The 17,366-nt window shown below is 43.6% G+C and overlaps 1 protein-coding gene across 3 annotated transcripts in view; it reads right to left on the bottom strand.

Annotated features, from left to right (window-relative positions):
• Positions 1-204: 204 nt before the first annotated feature.
• The window catches only part of stim1a (stromal interaction molecule 1a), a 50,092-nt gene continuing 32,930 nt past the window's right edge, over positions 205-17,366 (bottom strand). For 2 of the 3 annotated variants that reach the window (XM_076282601.1, XM_076282600.1), the window contains exons 8-14: positions 14,095-14,272; positions 11,435-11,602; positions 10,477-10,577; positions 9,151-9,383; positions 5,377-5,457; positions 4,180-4,243; positions 205-3,087 (exon numbers count right to left, since the gene is read on the bottom strand). In XM_076282601.1, coding sequence (XP_076138716.1) covers positions 2,520-3,087; positions 4,180-4,243; positions 5,377-5,457; positions 9,151-9,383; positions 10,477-10,577; positions 11,435-11,602; positions 14,095-14,272 — 1,393 coding nt within the window. In that variant the 3' untranslated portion in view covers positions 205-2,519. The remainder of the gene's footprint in view (positions 3,088-4,179; positions 4,244-5,376; positions 5,458-9,150; positions 9,384-10,476; positions 10,578-11,434; positions 11,603-14,094; positions 14,273-17,366) is intronic. The other variant, XM_076282602.1, reaches the window with a different exon arrangement.

Here is a 17,366-nt window from a genome sequence, read left to right as displayed (position 1 = left end):
ATCAAGCCTCTGTTCACACTGCCCATCTGTCCCCCAAATCATGATTATGCCGCTTGGGCTCATGTCTTTTTTTAGGAGAGCCTTTTCACAGGTGGGCCAACATAACCATGACCTTTGTATACATCCCATGCCATAGTACGGCAGGTGAAATTAATTTAAACTGATATATTGAGGTGTGCAAACAAAATGACAACTTTTTTTTTTCTTTTAAAACTGTTTATTGCTATCATGCAGGAGTGCCATAAAATTCCAAATACTTGGAGTCACAGAAGATGCAAAATTCTTCCTTTTTTCCCGTACAAATGCACAGTCACAAATAGAAGCTCAAAGGGAGAAAGTAGATAAATAACTGCTCACATATTTTTCGCTCCCTTGACCCAGCACGAGTGTTGCAACAGGTTTACATGCATCAACAGATTGCAGTGCATTTTACCGGTAACTGATATAGATCGGCACACGCACACATATCCATCCATACACACTTGAACACACACACAGACACACACACACACACGCACGCACACACACAGAGCAAAAATCCATTTGTAGCTTTGTCGTGCAAGAGAGGTACAAATGACACATAAATTACCTACACCACACGGTTATTATAAACTGCTTGATGAAATAAAACCGTACACTTTTTGATGAAGCACTGTCATCCATACCATCTTCTAGTCCGTACTCGGAAGAGTCCGTAAGGGAGGGAGGTGTCCTGTGCATCACTGCTATGCCTCCCCCGGGAAATTTGGGAGGTAAAACAGATCAGAATTTGTAAAATATATTTTGTAATTTTTCAAAAACAAAACAAAAATACTCTTTTCCATTTCATGACTACCAAATATAGTTTGATAAATCAAGGCACTATGTCACTTTAGGAAGAGCCAATCCAAAACATTAAAGGGGGGGGGGACACAACAAATGCATAGTGCCAACCAGTAAAATACAAACTCAGGCCCTTTAGAGAGTTAAAAACTGTTACCATGTAAACATTTTTCAGAGTAGTGTGCTTGGGGGGTCAGCACCGGAGGATCTGAGTGAGGTGTGGCGCACGATATCTGGTGTGCCGGAGGCACCTTTTACTACCACATAATAATATACAAAATGGTGAAATTATTCTGGAAAAGATATGAAATTACAATACGTTCTTAAAAGCCTCATTACCGAATGTCAGATACTTCGGACACCTCTGCACTCAGACTGATACTAGAAAAAAATCGGCACATATTTCTTCAGACTATGTCTTTGGTTTGGCACTTCAGATCTGGACAGATACATTCCAGCCACATTTCTTTCTGGGCAAATATCTAAATATGATTCAATAAACAGAAAACAGCTCACTAGGATATACACAAGCGCTTAACAGATAAGACCAGTGATTATGACATGGACCTATAGGGAAGTTTTTCATTATTTGACTTAAATAACTTACTCTTACAGTGCCTAGCTACTGCTGACCAAGATGCTCTGTTTGTGCATGCTGACATTTCCTGCATGCATCCAAAGTCAGAGTATGGCCCCAGGAGTCCACTATATAGTGGTAAGAGAGCATTAAATGAAAGGGGAAAAAAGTCTACTAACACCTTTTTAAAATACATTCTTTTTATCGTTCTGCATATTAATTAACAGGGCTTGATACCTTTTTTGTCTGAGTGATTTGGTCTCAACAGTAAAAAAAAGAAAAAAAGATAACTTTAAAAATGTGTTCCGACGACAATCCCCTTGTCCATGACTGGGACTTGACGTGTTTTTTTGCTTTGTTTTGTTTTGTTTTTTTTTGTCACTAGATTTTTCGCCTACAGGGCAGAATACTAACAATTCAGCATTAGCACAAGATATTTAGGAAGGTTATCACGTGTACATACAGACACACATTATAGTTCAGCCCTTTTCTACCTTCCTAGCAAAGTCAGGTGTTAGCTCAGAGTTCTTTATCTACTGCCAGGAAGGTGTAACGAAGGTTAGCAAAGCGGAGCAGTGACTATGAGAACTCAAATATTTCGCTTCTGTGCGAGTGATATGAACCAAGCAAACACCTAAGAACATTCAAGATTTTCAATCAATCAAAGCTACAGACATGCAAAATGATAACGAGATAACAACAAGTATTATGTCTGAAAAGGGATACATCCCTTTGAAAGACTGGCACTGTCTCCTGCAGAATAAATAGTGCTTTGCATTATCATATACAACCCCAACCCAAGAAAGGAAATATTTTGTCATTAATCAAAAAAAAAGCAATACAATGACATCAATGACTTGCTGGTTGCTCCCAAAGTTCCTAAGAAAAAAGTACCTTACAAAACTTTCAAAAGGCAACGGTTTGTGCCATCGTTTGTAACCAGTGAAATAAAGAAAAAAATATCTGGAGTACATATATTTGGACATCTGCTTCAAGAACAGAAAATATTTTTTACCATCAACAACAAAATAAAGAACAAACAAACAAAAAAAACCTTTGACAGCTATAAAGCAGTCCACAGTCCCTGTTCTTTTTTTATATTTATATTATTTTCATCTGTTTACTTCTTCTGCTTCTTAAAGATCTTGAAGGTGTGTTTCTTTCTGCTGGTGACCGAGTCAGTGTCATCGCCCGTGGAGCCACTGTCATCCTCCAGGGGGCTCTTCTTGGAGGACAGGTGGGGGATCCGGCTGCTGACTTTGGTCCCGGCCGCCCCGGGCAGCCCGGTGGGGGACGGTGTGTCCGGGTCGGTGGAGTTCGGGCTCAGCGAGCGTGAAGACTCGGACATGGAGAGCTGGGCGGCCTGGGCGACAACGGCGCTGCTGCTGCTGCTGTTGTTGATCTCGCCGAGGCTGGCCGACTTTTCGATGCCGTAGGTCTTCTTCATGAGAATGGGGCTGTCTGAGACGGGCTCGGGGGAGGCGTCTGGCACGCGGCTGCCGCCGTTGGGGGTGTAGGCGGTGTGCATGGGGCCGGCCTCGTCCACACCACGAGCCCCGGCGCCGTGCATCAGGGAGGTGGGCTTCATCATGAGGCCCTTGGAGCCACCGTAGGAGGTGGTTAGACGCAACTGCTCGCCCACCTGAGAGATGCAGAGGGACGAGTCCGAGTCCGAGCGGTTCAGGTCCCTGTGGAGGAAGCACACAGAGAGGCTGTGGAGGCTGATGGGACCAGATAAATAGTGCCGCTAGACTGAATGGCAACATTCAAAGTGCGCTGGCTCACAACTGTGCTATTTCCTTCAAAGTCCACTACTATTATAGGAAGCCTTGAAAGTCACAGAGGGAACAACACTTAAATGCTGACATTAAATCCAATTTAGGAAGTCATACATTTTTTAAATATTATATTGCATGGATAGGATAATGTTAACAATATAAATTAGTACTGCAAATATTTTATGGAGCTTGAGGACCCCAGCCTCTACAGCGCGGAATAGTATGAATTAAACATAGCAAGCATTAGATCCTGGTGGTGGTCCAAGTTTATAGCTAAGCATGCTTGAACTGTTTGAACGGTTTGTACAAAAAAAAACTATGATTAAGATTTTAAAACTGACATTAGTAAAGCACTAAGATGAACAGATCAATGGGGGTGGCCATGTTAGAAAAAGGAGGATGATAAAAAGACTTTTTTTTTTAAATATTTAAAGAAAGATATCAATAAAGAAGGATATTACAGAGGGAAGAAGGAAAATCAGTGAATGGCATGGATGGCATTTATGTTTCGGGGATAGAGGAGGGGGGAAGCACTGCAACCAAGATTCGAAAAGGGCATTTTTAGAAAAGAGATTTCCGGAGAAAGCCCCAGTGGCATGCCAGGCACAAGGAGAGGCGCGAGCCGAGCCAGGCAGAGCGGGGCGGGTATACCCATGACTGCCGGAGAGGCGTGAGCGCATATGGGGGATGTTGTCATTGGGGAAGTCGGCAAAGGTGTCCATGGGCTGGAAATAAGACGAGTGATAGTGGGAGGAATGAAGATGGCTGGAAGAGGCTGCTAGAGAGGAGAAGGAGAGAGGAAGAGGAGGAGGAGGAGCAGCAGCGAGGGAGGATGAGGAAGAGGAGGTGCAGATAATGGAGGGGTGCTCGAAGGAGCGGCTGCGGCACTGCAGGAGAGAGAGCCTAGTGTGGGACTGGTGGGGTTGGTGGGACTGGGGGTGCAGGCCGCCGCTGGCCTCCCCCTGGGTCCCCCCCGCCACCAGAGGGCAGCCCTCTACCAACCTCTGGGAGCCCATGGCCAGCTGCGAGTCGATGTGGCGTTGGCGCAGGGACATCATACTGGGAGCTGTGGACACAGAAACACACCCCGGTAAGTCTGTCATACATGTGTGTGGGCAACAGCTGATAAAAGAGATTGCATTAGAAGCAAACGCTACTAAAGGCAGATGACAAAAGCAGTGAGTCAGGCCAGGTAAGTACAAGCAGGTGTTGGGAACATCAGAGACAAAGATGTGACAGGGGTGTGTTCGGGTGCACGTTAGCATCTGCCTGAGGGACTATGCCTAAATATTTAAGAAGAAAAGGGGATGCATCTTAGCAACTGATGGCACTTCATCTCAGCCCTGCCTTGTGTGCCTCAGGGTGAAGAGGGAAAGTTCTTTAGTAAACAAACTTTTTAAATATAAGGGCCTGTTAAAATTATTTCTGAATACATTACTGTTGTAATAAGCTAATGTTATACTTTACAGGCCTCATTGAGGGTTTCTAAAGCACTGCGGCTTACCTACTCAATACAATAGTATCCTACATTGAAACAACAAACCCTAAATGCATGCTTCCAGGTAAAAATAAATATTTTTTAGCATAATATATTTGGAACTAAAGCCAATAAAGAATTCAGATACTTTTTTGCATGTTCTGCATGTTTTCCTGGCATCTTGTTGGGTAGACATGTTGTTGTGTTGCCAGAAACTGGTTCAACAGCGAGACCAGAACACAGATCATAATACCTGGCCTGCTGCCAACACTTGGGATTTTCTTGCGACGTAAAAAGTACACCTTTTGAGTAACTACTAATTCATTTCTGCATGAACATGACTATTTAGACTCACTCCTACAGTGCCAATGCATCCCAAGACTAGGCTCTTTAGAGAGGATTAGTGGCGGAACAGTGAAAAACAAGTGAGTGCTCTTGATGACTGAGAGGGGAGGAGAAATAGAGGAGGGACAGTCTAAAGAAAGGGCAAGCTGTGAGGAAAACTGTGGAGACCGTATGGATATGGAGCCTCGGAGATGCTCCGTGGTTTAGTCCATACGTGTCCTAGTTGCCCTTCAACCTACAGTAGGGTTACATGCTCTGTACCACAGAGAAAAAGTGAGAGGGAGGCTTGGTTGTACAGGAGAGAGAAAGGGTTTTTTGGAGATGATGGTTTAGGAGGCGTAGGTGTGGGTAAGGATGGTTATTAAGGTCAAGCGAACCCGAGTATTTCCACAGGGATTGGCTGTCCGAGTTGAGGGACCACAGGTCACTTGCTCGCCGTTCCATGAGCATGGTGGCATCTGGATTGGACCAATGGTGCGCAAGATCGAGGCAGTGGTCAACGAGGAGTGAGAAAAGAAAAGGGGGGGACCAGGGGGGTGGCTGTTATTAAAATTTTAATTTGAACCTTGCACTAGGTGAGTCACTGTCTGCTTTGTAAAAGTAGCCAGTAACATCTATGTTTGCTGTTTTTCTTTGCTTGTAATGTAGGCAAACCCCTAAATATTTCAATAACTAGATGTACCGCAGAGCGGTACAAAATATGACCGCCGCCCAGTCCAGTACATTTTTTCCAGAAAAATAAGTCACGCTTGTCAAATTGTGTTCATTTCCTACTTTGTTCCTTTTTTGTGTGTTTATAATTGAGTGTGTGCCGAGTATGTGGTTGTTTTTGTGTATATGTGTTTTGTGTGTGTTTTTTTGTGTGTGAGTGTGTGTGCGTGTGTTTGTGTATGTAGGTGTGTTTGTATGTGTGGGTGCATGTGTGTGTGTGTGTATGTGTGTTTATGTGTTTGTTTGCGTGTTTGTGCGTGTTGTGTGTGTGCATGTATGTGTGTGTGCGTGCATGTGTAGTGTGTGTGTGTGTTTTTGTGTGTGTGTATGTGTCTTTATGTATGTGTACATAAATAAAGCAAATCAGGGAACCACCTACTCTTTGCGATAAGTGCCATGGGATCTTTAACAACCATGGTGAGTCAGGACCTCAATTTAACATTCATGCAAAGGAAAACATCTCCTGCAGTACAGTGTCCCTGTCACTGCAATAGGACATTGGGATTGATATTTGTTTGGTGGCTTTTGGCCACAGGGAAGAGTGCCACCTACTGGCCAGCCACCAACACCACTTCCAGCAGGATCCTACTCTTCCAAGGAGGTTTCTTATCCAAGTACTAACTAAGCCTGCTTAGCTTCAGTAATTCAGCAAAGTTAGGGTATCTGCTGGTCTGGCTGCTGGCTAAAAACAAAAGGTGAAAGGCATATAGGATTCTAACTGTCTCACTGAATTGCATTATGCACACTCAATTCTTACTGGTATCTGCTAGACAACAAGTACCAAATCATGATTAGTTCATAGATTTCACATGTAAAAACATTTTATACAACCCCACCTCCATCTTGCCTGTTCATAATTCTGAGAAATTCTTGAATTGTGTGCCTGTGTGCGTGTTTATGTTTGTGTGTGTGTGTGTGTGTGCATGTGGGTGTGCCTGTGTGTGTGCATGTGCATGCATGTGTACATATGTCTACTGTGTGTGTATGTGTCATATGTATGATTACTGTGAATGTATGTGTGTGTGTGTGTGTGTGTGTGTGTGTGTGTGTGTGTGTGTGTTTGTGTGTGTGAATATCTATTTATGCACATGTGTGCATATGGAATGGGTTAACATGACCCCTGGAGGCAAACATACGCAAAAAATTGGTCATCCTAGGTCCTACGGTTCTCAAGATATTCACAGAAAATTCTGTTGGTGTACGGTCACTAAACACATAAATTAATTTATTGTACGGCCCCCCATGAACGGAATTCCACGAAACTTGGCGTGCCTTCAGAGGGTGTCATAATGATCCTACACTTCCAATTTCGTGCAGTTTTGACCATGTTAGGTCACAGATACCTGCGATTACAACACCTCATTTTTACTTTTTTGTTTTTAACTAGGTGGCACTATACATGAAATGAGTGGTTATGGAATGGGTTATGGAATGGGAATGGCCCCTTAAGATCAACATACAAAAGAAAAGTGGTCTTCCTAAACCCTACGGTTCTCGAGATATTCACAGAAAACTGTGTCTGCCCTACCCTCCTTTCGGGGGGTTCAGTCCAGCGGGGGGGCTACAGATCAAAACGAAAAACGATGGTTCCATGCTATCCATGTGGGGCTACATGCCCACCAAGTTTCGTGTACCCCGGTCTTTCAGTGTCCCGGGAATCCTTGACGGAAATTTGGCCATGTGAAAAAAAAAAAGAAAAAAGAAAAAAAATCTGACTACACCTATATGACCGTCGCTTCTCTGCGCGGCGGTCATAATAAAAACCTTTGCTGTTATTGGGTGACGTACTAGATCATGTTCACAACACAAAAGAATGAATTGCACACAAACCACCCTAGGATAATATCAATTCTTGAGATAATCAATTATAAATCATCTCAACGTACAGTAGGGGCCTATTCAGGAAACAATAGTAAAAACTGAGTTTTTGAGAAAACTGTTTTTTTTTGCCTTTTGTCCACACCACAACAGCATTTTAGGGGCTTGAAGACACCATTTTTTGAAAAGGTGTCCCAAAGTGGAAACGCAGCCCTTTTATTGCAATATGGGCAGGCAAAAAACGTATGTTTTTGAAAACGATGACGGAACCACAGCATTCCAATTATATATTTCAGACTCCGTCTGAGCTCTGCCCAAAAAAACTTCTCTGTAGTAACTGGTAATGAATGGAAGATTTATTCTTGATAGTCAGACATCACAATTATCTGCCAATTTAGTTTTATTTATATGAGGATGTAAATATATCCGACACATAGGTGGCTAAAGCCCTTGGTTTATTGAAAAAAAAGTGAGACTAACAGTTTGTAAGCGTTAGAAAAGCAAGCTTTGCTGGAAAATTCTGTTTCTCGATGTTGAAAAATGCAATATTTCAGGAATGATCTTGTTCTGTTGTACATGTGTTGTACCCTTTAGTTTAGATGTAGGCTTGCAGTATAGGTCATGCAAGAAAAAAAAAATTCACTCCATTTCGGGTTTCTGGGTGGATACAGGCCATTTTGGTGACGCAAAGGGAAAAAATTTGTTGTCGTGTGGTTGACCCCTGAAGTAGGTCATGATGTGGTAATGGGCTGCAGTAGATGAATAGTGCAAATAACTAGTAATGAGTAAGCAAAAACTAGGAAAGAAGAAACACTATACTATGAGGATAGTGTTATTGGTGTTAAAAAAAAACTACATGGACAGTAAAAAGCAGGTGACTATTCAAAATGTTGAAATGACTGTCTGTTTGAAAAGTCTGTCGATTTTTCAATCTTTTTCTGTCCATAAGACAACAACTTTTTCCTGTGTCCAGACTGCCTTGTGGTAACAATTGACATTTTTACTTTGGCAGAGGGAGAAACATGGTGTAACATGAATTTTGTTGATGGTAATGATTGGTAAAACTGTTGATTGAGACGCTGCTAAAAATACTTCTGGACAAAGATTTGGTGTCATTATAAATGTATTTTTATGTGCCATTTCTGAGACATATTCACCATATTCACAACAGTTCATGAGAGGTTCTCCAAGTCCCTTTTCCACAAAGTGCTATACATCAGTGCATTAAAACAAACACACACACGTACGTACACACCCACACACACACTCATAACCAGCAGCCAACCAAAATGAAAAGTACCTGCACCCACAGTGAATAACACGTATATTATAATAAAACTGGAGATCTCTCAGAGCAACAACAAAACTCTTTTTTTTTGGCAATCAAAAGACAATAGAAGAGCTTTCGATCCCTTTTCACCAGTGCAGAGACAATTTTCCTTTTCATACTGTTGTTATAATATGATTATTATCATTTGATCTATGTCATCATTTGGGGGCCGGCTCAGACTGGCTGGGGGGCTTGTGTTTGGGCTTGCCCAGCAGCCCCTTGCTGTGTTTGTGCGGCTGCGCGCCTTTGCTGGACCAGGCCCTGTGGCCGTCTGACTCGGGGGAGTCCTTACATTGGAGGGTGCCTGGCGTGACGAACTCGTCGTCCATGTCATCCATGTCGTCCGACAGGAGGAAAGGCTGGGGCGTGGCCCGGCCGCCCATGAAACTGGGGTCCAGGTTGAGGGTCGAGGCCAGTGAGGGCAGGCCGGGGTTGTTGACGATCGTGAAGCCCGTCAGAATCTCGATCTGCTGCCACCGATGCAGGCGCTCGCGAAGGGCGGCCGTCACCTCGCCCAGCGCTTGCCTGCGGAGGAGGCACACGTAAGGTCAAGATCAGTCAAGAGAGCTGAAAGTAGCGTTGTCATAGTACCAAAATTATGACTTCGATATGATCTCATGCCTAAGCATCTTCATGCCAATACTGAAACAACAGCACAGCAAAAAAAAAAACTCCGCAATATTCAGTAAAAGTACTATAAGTAGTATAGGTATAAGTATACTCTGTTGATCCCGTGAGGGAAATTTGGTCTGCATTTATCCCAATCCGTGAATTAGTGAAACAGACTCAGCACACACAGTGAGGTGAAGCACACACTAATCCCGACGCAGTGAGCTGCCTGCTACAGCGGCGCTCGGGGAGCAGTGAGGTTTTTTTTGCCTTGCTTTTTGCCTTTGCCTTGCTCAAGGGCACTTCAGCCGTTCCTACTGGTCGGAGTTCGAACCGGCAACCCTCCGGTTACAAGTCCGAAGCCCTAACCAGTAGGCCACGGCTGCCCAACTAAAAGAAGTAAAAGAAAGATGACAGAATGTGGAACTTCTTAAAAACTTGCAACTTTTTGATAACTTTGTTTTAACGGATAACTGATAGCTTTTATTAAAACCTGATTGATAGGACAGAATACCAACACTAACAAAATGAATTAATTTTAGTGTATCGCCATACCTTTCTAGTATTGGATCATTCAACACTAGCTGAGAGAATATTAAAAGATGGAATGCATGGAAATGGTAAACAAAAATTACAATATGGATAGGAGTAGTTAAAAAGACAAACTGCTAGTGTGCAATTGTATTATATCTGGAATGTGTAAATAGAAACCTGCTTGAAGGGGTTTCATTATGTTTTGTCAAAGACGGCTAGATAAGACCAAACAATCCACAAAAACAAAGCTCAAATATGAGCTTTCTGCATGTTGTTTATGTAATCAAGCTCTTTTTTGTATCTGGTTATATAGCAATGTTCCTGATTTAAAATATCTTCTAGTCTTCTGTTTCAGTCACAGCATTTGGGAATCATATTACCAGAGCCCTTTTCCCTAGCCTGAGGGGAAAACAAATACAGAGGAATTCAAGCAAGAAGAAAGTGACCAAAAATCACTCCACTTTAAGACACTCACTTGGCTGAGAGGATCTTGTGATCCACATCATCCAGTGAAGAGCTGTGTGCCACATGAAAGGTCCCAAAGAGGGTGTTCCTCTTTTTCTTAATTTTCTCAGCCTGTGGAGCACAGGAGACACAGAGCAGCCATCAAAAACAACTCACATGAAAGAGGTTGGGTTTGTTTTCATCCCACAGCTTAGTGGCATTCATTAGTTTCAGTGTGCACCAGTAGTTCAGAATGATCCAAAGGAACATCACATTTGGTTTGTCCTTATTCTGGAATGTGCTGGGACATTTTAGAATTCAGACAAACAATTTGAGCCACCATGTTAAAATTTGTCATCACTTGAAAAAAAAGAAGGTGACAAGATAGAAACACCCCATTTACCATTACCAGACACTCCTATTACTTCCCTTGATTTATCTACGGTGGTCTATACAAATTCATACACACAAATTCATACACATATAAAGCTCAAGGTTCATGCATATGGTATCCTTTGAAAACTGATGGAATACAAAAACATTAGTGGCAGGATGCCCAAAATATGAATTATTAGGTACAGCCACTATCAATGCTACAATAGAATGATAAGACTTTGTCTGCATGGCATCTACTGAGGTTTTTTAATGAAATGTTTTTATGGATAATTTTAGCAACTCATAACAAGGTTTAAGAGATGGAATAAATGTCTGCATGATGTATCATTAGTCTGATTAGTGAATTCTTGTTTGCTAGAAGGCGGCTAATGACAATTCGGAAACATTCACATACTCAAGGTGCATTAGAAACCAATTTTCTCTGGAATTCTGTGAAAGCGACAAGTAGTGGTTTTAATAACAGCAGAACATACAATACACTCAGAAATTCTTACTGCAACTAAACAGAATTGTCTGCAATGCAGATAACTGGCTACAACCCCCCCCACCCCACCCCACCCCACACTGGCTCCCCAGACTCCTGAGCGACTCACCCCTTCTTTGGCCACCAGCAGCTGCCGCTCTGCATTCTGTTTCTTGATGTTGTAGTACTGCACCTCCACCTCGTGCGTGAGCTGCAGCCACTTCTGCAGGGAATCTGGGGGAGCCCAGCTGCTGCGCGACTCCAGCTCCTTCTCCGCCTTCTTCAGAGCCATGCGCACCTGCGCCGGGACAACAGCAGGTCTTAGCAACATGCACGACCCACATAGCATATGTTGCTAATGCATAAATAAGTGAGAGGCCCTTGGAGGTGTCATTTTGCCAAGTGTCTTCAACATCAAATGCCATTATCTTTAGTCAATAAACATGATGATTTTTTCACCCTCAGAATATGTAATCATTATCCTTTCCCTAAAGGAGGTACTGTTTTCATATTTATAGTAGTTATCATAAAGGTTTTTTGGCTCATCATCATCTTTGGATCAATACAGCATAGTTTCACAATCTTGTAGCCTTGTTAAGTATGGTGTGCTGATACTACATCAGCAATCATGTTCACATATTCACAAATTCTCACTGCCCTACAAATACAGTGAAGAAGCCCAAATTCAGAGCTCTGGAAAATATCTGACGAGGCTCACAGGCCTGCAGATGAAGCAGAGCTGGGCATACGTGTGCTCTCTCAGCGACTCGTTAAAGAGGGGCCACGGTTTTGTGTGTGTGTCCGCAGCTTAATTAGGAGCTGTGCTAATGAGCTCCCAGGCTCCAAGGTAGAAACTCCACACAGGCAGTGAGGCACACACTGTGAGGCTCTGAGACACACCGAGCCAGTGCAGGGAGGGGGTAGCAGTGTGAGTGAATGAGATAGTGTGTGTGTGTGTGTGTGTGTGTGTGTGTGTGTGTGTGTGTGTGTGTGTGTGTGTGTGTGTGTGTGAGAGGGAGAGAGAGAAAGGAGAGTGAGAGAGAGAGAGAGAGAGAGAGTGAGGGAATGAGAGAAATATATAGACAGACTGAGCAATGGAGGGTAATGAAGAGAGAATGCATTTTCAATATGAAGCTTTTTAATGTGCTGTGTGTGAGATGGGTCTTAGGGCTCTCAACACAGATGACCCAACCTAAGAGAAAAAAGGAAGAACTTCACCCAAGAAGCCACCCAACAGAACTGTTAATACATGTGGAAGAAACGAGAAGAAAGTCTGTTGAAATACTCAACAGTAAACAGCACACACAGATAACCAGATAGCCTAATCGTGGCTGAAAGCAGCACTGGTCTCTGGGGAACCAGTGGAGGATGTAACCCTTGTGTCACCAGCGGACAGCGAGGTGAAACAAGGTAACAATATCTCTGGCTTTCCGTGGCAATGGTCCCAGAACAGCTGACCCTGAGCCTCGCAGATCATCTCTCTGCTGAAAACAGCTCTTTTACTACAGTGAGACAAGACACATAGGAAGAGGGGGTGCATATGGACGTGTGTGTACGCGTGTGTACGTGTGTGTGTGTGTGTGTGAGAATGTGTGTCTGAGAGAGAAACAGAGACCGAAAGAAAAAGTGTGTGAGAGTGTGATGGGGGGGACAGAGTAATGTATGTGCATATGTGGGAGAGACAGTGAGAAAGTGAGAAAGAGAGAGAGAAAGAAAGAAAGAAAGAAAGAAAGAAAAGAGAGAGAAAGAGACTGTAGATGTGAGTGCAAGCCAAGACCAAAAAAGGACACACATCAAAACAAGCCCAAAGAATGTATGGGGGTAAACGAAAACAATGACATGAACTGAGTGTCTACTAAACACCTCCAAAGTGGTACAAGGCTATCATAAACTGCACATCTGCCATACAGACAAAAGTGGTACAAGGCCATCATAAACTGCAAATCTGCCATACAGACAAAAGTGGTACAAGGCCATCATAAACTGCACATCTGCCATACAGACAAAAGTGGTACAAGGCCATCATAAACTGCACATCTGCCATACAGACAACTGCAAAGGAAGAGATGCTGGGAAGCAAATATCTTCCTGTCAGCAACATGCCAAATGTTTGTGTTATATATGAAGACTATTCACATGAACAGTGGCCATCTTGGTCCCATGCTCCGGTCCAGTGTTTTTTCACATCACTGGGTGATTTTGTGCTTTGCCAGCAAAATGGGTGAATCCTGAATGGGTGCATACAGATGTATGTCTGTGAGGAGCCTTTCTCTCGCTTTAGCCTCATCCTGCTTTGGAATGCTGGACCAGCGGACGAGACTGAAGGCTCAGGCTCTGGAATGCACCTCCTGCTGTGATCTGTGCATGCGGTCTGCCTTTAATGCCCCACTCTGCCTTTAATGCCCCACGGTAACTCTGCTCATCAGACGGGGAGGACCCGGAGGTCAGGATATCCGCTGCAGTATGAAGAAGATCTCCCGTGCCGATTAGGGATATAATAGCCCCCCCCCCCCCCATCCCCACAATGGGAGAGTGGGAAGAAAACTAAATAAGGGCCTTGTGCAGGATCACTGTACAGTAAACAGCACATTTCTAATAGCCTGCATTTCTCTCTGGTTTAGTGAGAGTGGTGAGAATGGTTGAATGGCTTCTCTTTCTGGGAGGTTACTAGCGTTGTTGTGGGGGGAAATGCCCAGCTTCCTCTTCCTGGGAGGGGGGGGGGGTTATGTTGAGTTGAGTGGACTTGAGGTGTGGGGGGCTGGGGTGGATATGGGGGGTTGTGGCCGTTACCTGCTCCAGTTCCTCCTCGGCGTATTTCTGACGGGTTAGCTCGCTCACGGTGCCCTCGCGCAGCTCCCGCAGCCGCTGGGCCTCCTGCTTGGCACTGTTGATCTCATCCCGCAACTTCTGCTCCAGGGTCACCTTCTCCACCTCCACTGTGTGGTGCTCCTCCTGGGCTATCTGGAGCCTTTAGATGGAGAGAGGGGGCAACAGGAAGAGAGAGAGAGAAAGAGAGAGAGAGAGAGAGAGAAAGACACAGACATACAGAGAGAGATAAAATACCAAAAAATAAGTAATGAAAAGAAGTAATGATTAGAAGTGTTGCCCAAATCCAATTTACAATTTATATATCCTTCTCAAACCAAATCAAACTTCAATAACATTCCAACTTAAAGAAATGGCTATAGAAGCAAAATGTACAAGTGTGTGTCAAGTGGGTAAGCGCACTTTTCTAAAGATTAAACACTATGTACACCAAATAAAAACACAGCAGCATTGCTGGCTGGAAAGAATATGAGGTCCCGCTAGCATTAGCAAGTAAGCCCGAGTCACGTCAAACTGCCAACCAGGCAGCTGTCCCAAACATTCCTGTGCTCTCTGCCCACGTGAGCTCACGGCCCCCTCTCTCCCCATAGGAGGCCTTCAACACAGGATTGATGAGTCATTCAACTCCCCTTCTCATTTGCACGCCTGCTGGAAGTATCAGACAGCACCAGTCAAAGATTACCACTTGAAGAGGAAGTGCTGTCAGCCACCTTTTTTTTTTCTCTTTGGGCACCCGACACACACAAAAAAAAAAGGCTCCGTTAATTTCCTCTTTCGTAACTGGAAATAGTTAAGTGCAAGGTCCTTCCACATGACAATGCAAAGGGCACATGAGTCAATAGGACCGCTTCACAGAGAACCAGTGTATTAAGGGACATGGCTCCAGGCACACGTCAGTGTTTGTGACTAATGTTAAGACCATAGATGATGTCAAAAATTATGAAACGGTTTCAAAAAGAGTGGTCAATGACAGAAATAGCTGTTCGGAAACAGCGGTTAAGATCTGCGTGGGAGGGATAAGTGGAGTTTGTACAAACTAACTGTAGTAATCGAACACCAGAGGGAGTTGTGGAGCACCTACTGTATCCGTTTGGTGATACTGATGCATGCACAACAATAGATGTGGTAGAAGACCTAGCACACCCATAGTGGACTGCAGCAGTACACTCTGTGGGCAGTGAGAGGCACTGTGCTGTTGAGTGGGAGCTGAGGACTGCCGCTGTGTGTGTGTGTGTGAGAAAGAGAGAGAGAGAGAGAGAGAGAGAGAGAGAGAGAGATAGAGAGAGAGGGAGAGAGAGAGGGAGAGAGAGAGAGAGAGGGAGAGAGAAAGGGAGAGAGAGAGGGAGAGAGAGAGAGAGAAAGAGAGAGAGAGAGAAAGAGAGAGAGAAAGAGAGAGAGAGAGAGAGAGAGAGAGAGAGAGAGAGAGCAGAGTGAAAGGCGATATGACCGATGGAAAATGTGCAGAGCTGGAAAGCCCTCGCCAGGCGACCCTGACCTTTGCCATTCAACAGCTACGGCAGGAAGACCCCATTCACTCCCTTACACAGACACGAGCCCAGACATACACAAATGCAGATTACAAAACTCATGCTATATACAAAGATTTGAACATCCTCAAATGAACATAGACAGAAACGTTCAATAGCAGACCAGCACACCCATAAACGTACGAGAACAAGCACACAAGGCTGACTTCCAATGGTCTGGGCCATTTGGTCCGTAAAACCTGAAAAAAGAATGACCACTGGACACCCCAAATTTTAATTAGCAAGTTTAGGCTTCAGTAAGGTTATAGGGATTTATTCAGATCACAAATTGAATTTTGAGGCCATGTTTACAACTGTTTTTATGTGTGCAGCACAAAGTCATCTGTAGGCATTGTGTATTGGGTGACATACTTTAAGATATTCTTTACTGTACACCGCCATTCGCTCTTGTAATTATCCTCTAAAGAGTACTCGATGGCAAAGACAAGACCGCACAGGGCCAAGCGGCTGGCTGGCTGACTTACTTGCTTACTTACTGGCTGGCTAAGCTAGCTTGCTGGAGCCCACACTTGAAGGTGAGAGTGTCGGAGGCGAACACGAGAAGTTAAGAGGTGATGCTTAGCACCAGCTATACTTGCTAAAAGCATGATGTGAAACGTGGCCAAGTGAGAACACGCACACTTTCCCCCTGGCCAGTTTCCTCTCGCCAGTAGCAGTGAGATGAAGTAAAAGCCACATGATCCCCTCCTCCGGATCTCTAGTTAAGTTCAATGCTCACAGCAGCTGGCAGCTGGGATCAGCAAGAGCCCCTCACTCTCACATTGACCAGCACAAGCACATGGGTTTGCAAAGAGAGAGGGAGAGAGTTCAAGTTCAAGCACTGAAACATGTTACCGTGTCTGGCATTCAGTGAGAATTGTGAACACTTGAGCCATATCCATGACTTAATGAAGTGCATTTGACAACATCCTCCTGAAACATATCGATACATGTATTAGAGTCACCTGTGTGCACAGGTAATTTCCAATCCAATTCTCTGAGCGACCTTTAATAGTCCTAGTCTTAAAACAATGCAAACTTTTAATGCCTGTGGGCAATAAGGGTGTGAATCTCTCGTGTAAAAGACGATACGATTCGCATCTAGATACATGGGCACGATTCGATACAAGAAAAGATACATGTTTATAAAAGATTTTTTATAATTTGCTCAAGGTGCACATTCATTTTATATTATCAATTATCATGGTCATGGTTGTCAATTAGGCAACAAAATGTGTGAATATGATTATCTAAACTGAGGTTTGTTTCATATACTGTATTGAAATGAAAAAAGAATAGTCTACATTTCAGTCAAACACAGCAGCCAAATACAACATAAAAATACATTTTTATAGACTTTACAGATTTTATAGAGTTAAATCTGATTGTTTTCATGGAGCTGTAGCCTTGTTGAGGTAAGACAATACCGAAATAAAATAAAACAGTGCTTAAGACACTCTTGGCCTTTTCTCATATAGGCCTAGCCTACCCTACAATAATAAAATAGGCCTACAAATCAATGAACTCTCAGGGCTTATTTTGTTCCAACAGTAGACCTAATGCAGAAACCTAAAATGCCACAAGTCTGAGTGAATATGAACAAAATCATTGGCTAATAATTTATGCATCGTTTTAGCAGCAAGGGCCAAATTACTATTTAACATTAAGGAAATCGCTTCATCAAAGGTAAGGCTACTCTACAGACTATCG

This window comes from Alosa pseudoharengus, unplaced genomic scaffold (assembly GCF_046254945.1).
Source record: "Alosa pseudoharengus isolate Yale_2024_CS ecotype anadromous, Long Island Sound unplaced genomic scaffold, YU_APseudo_1.1 YU_APseudo_1.1_scf_13, whole genome shotgun sequence".
NCBI classification, from domain to species: domain Eukaryota; kingdom Metazoa; phylum Chordata; class Actinopteri; order Clupeiformes; family Clupeidae; genus Alosa; species Alosa pseudoharengus.
Note: the sequence above shows the minus strand (reverse complement) of the source record. Positions and strands in the feature narration are given on the sequence as shown.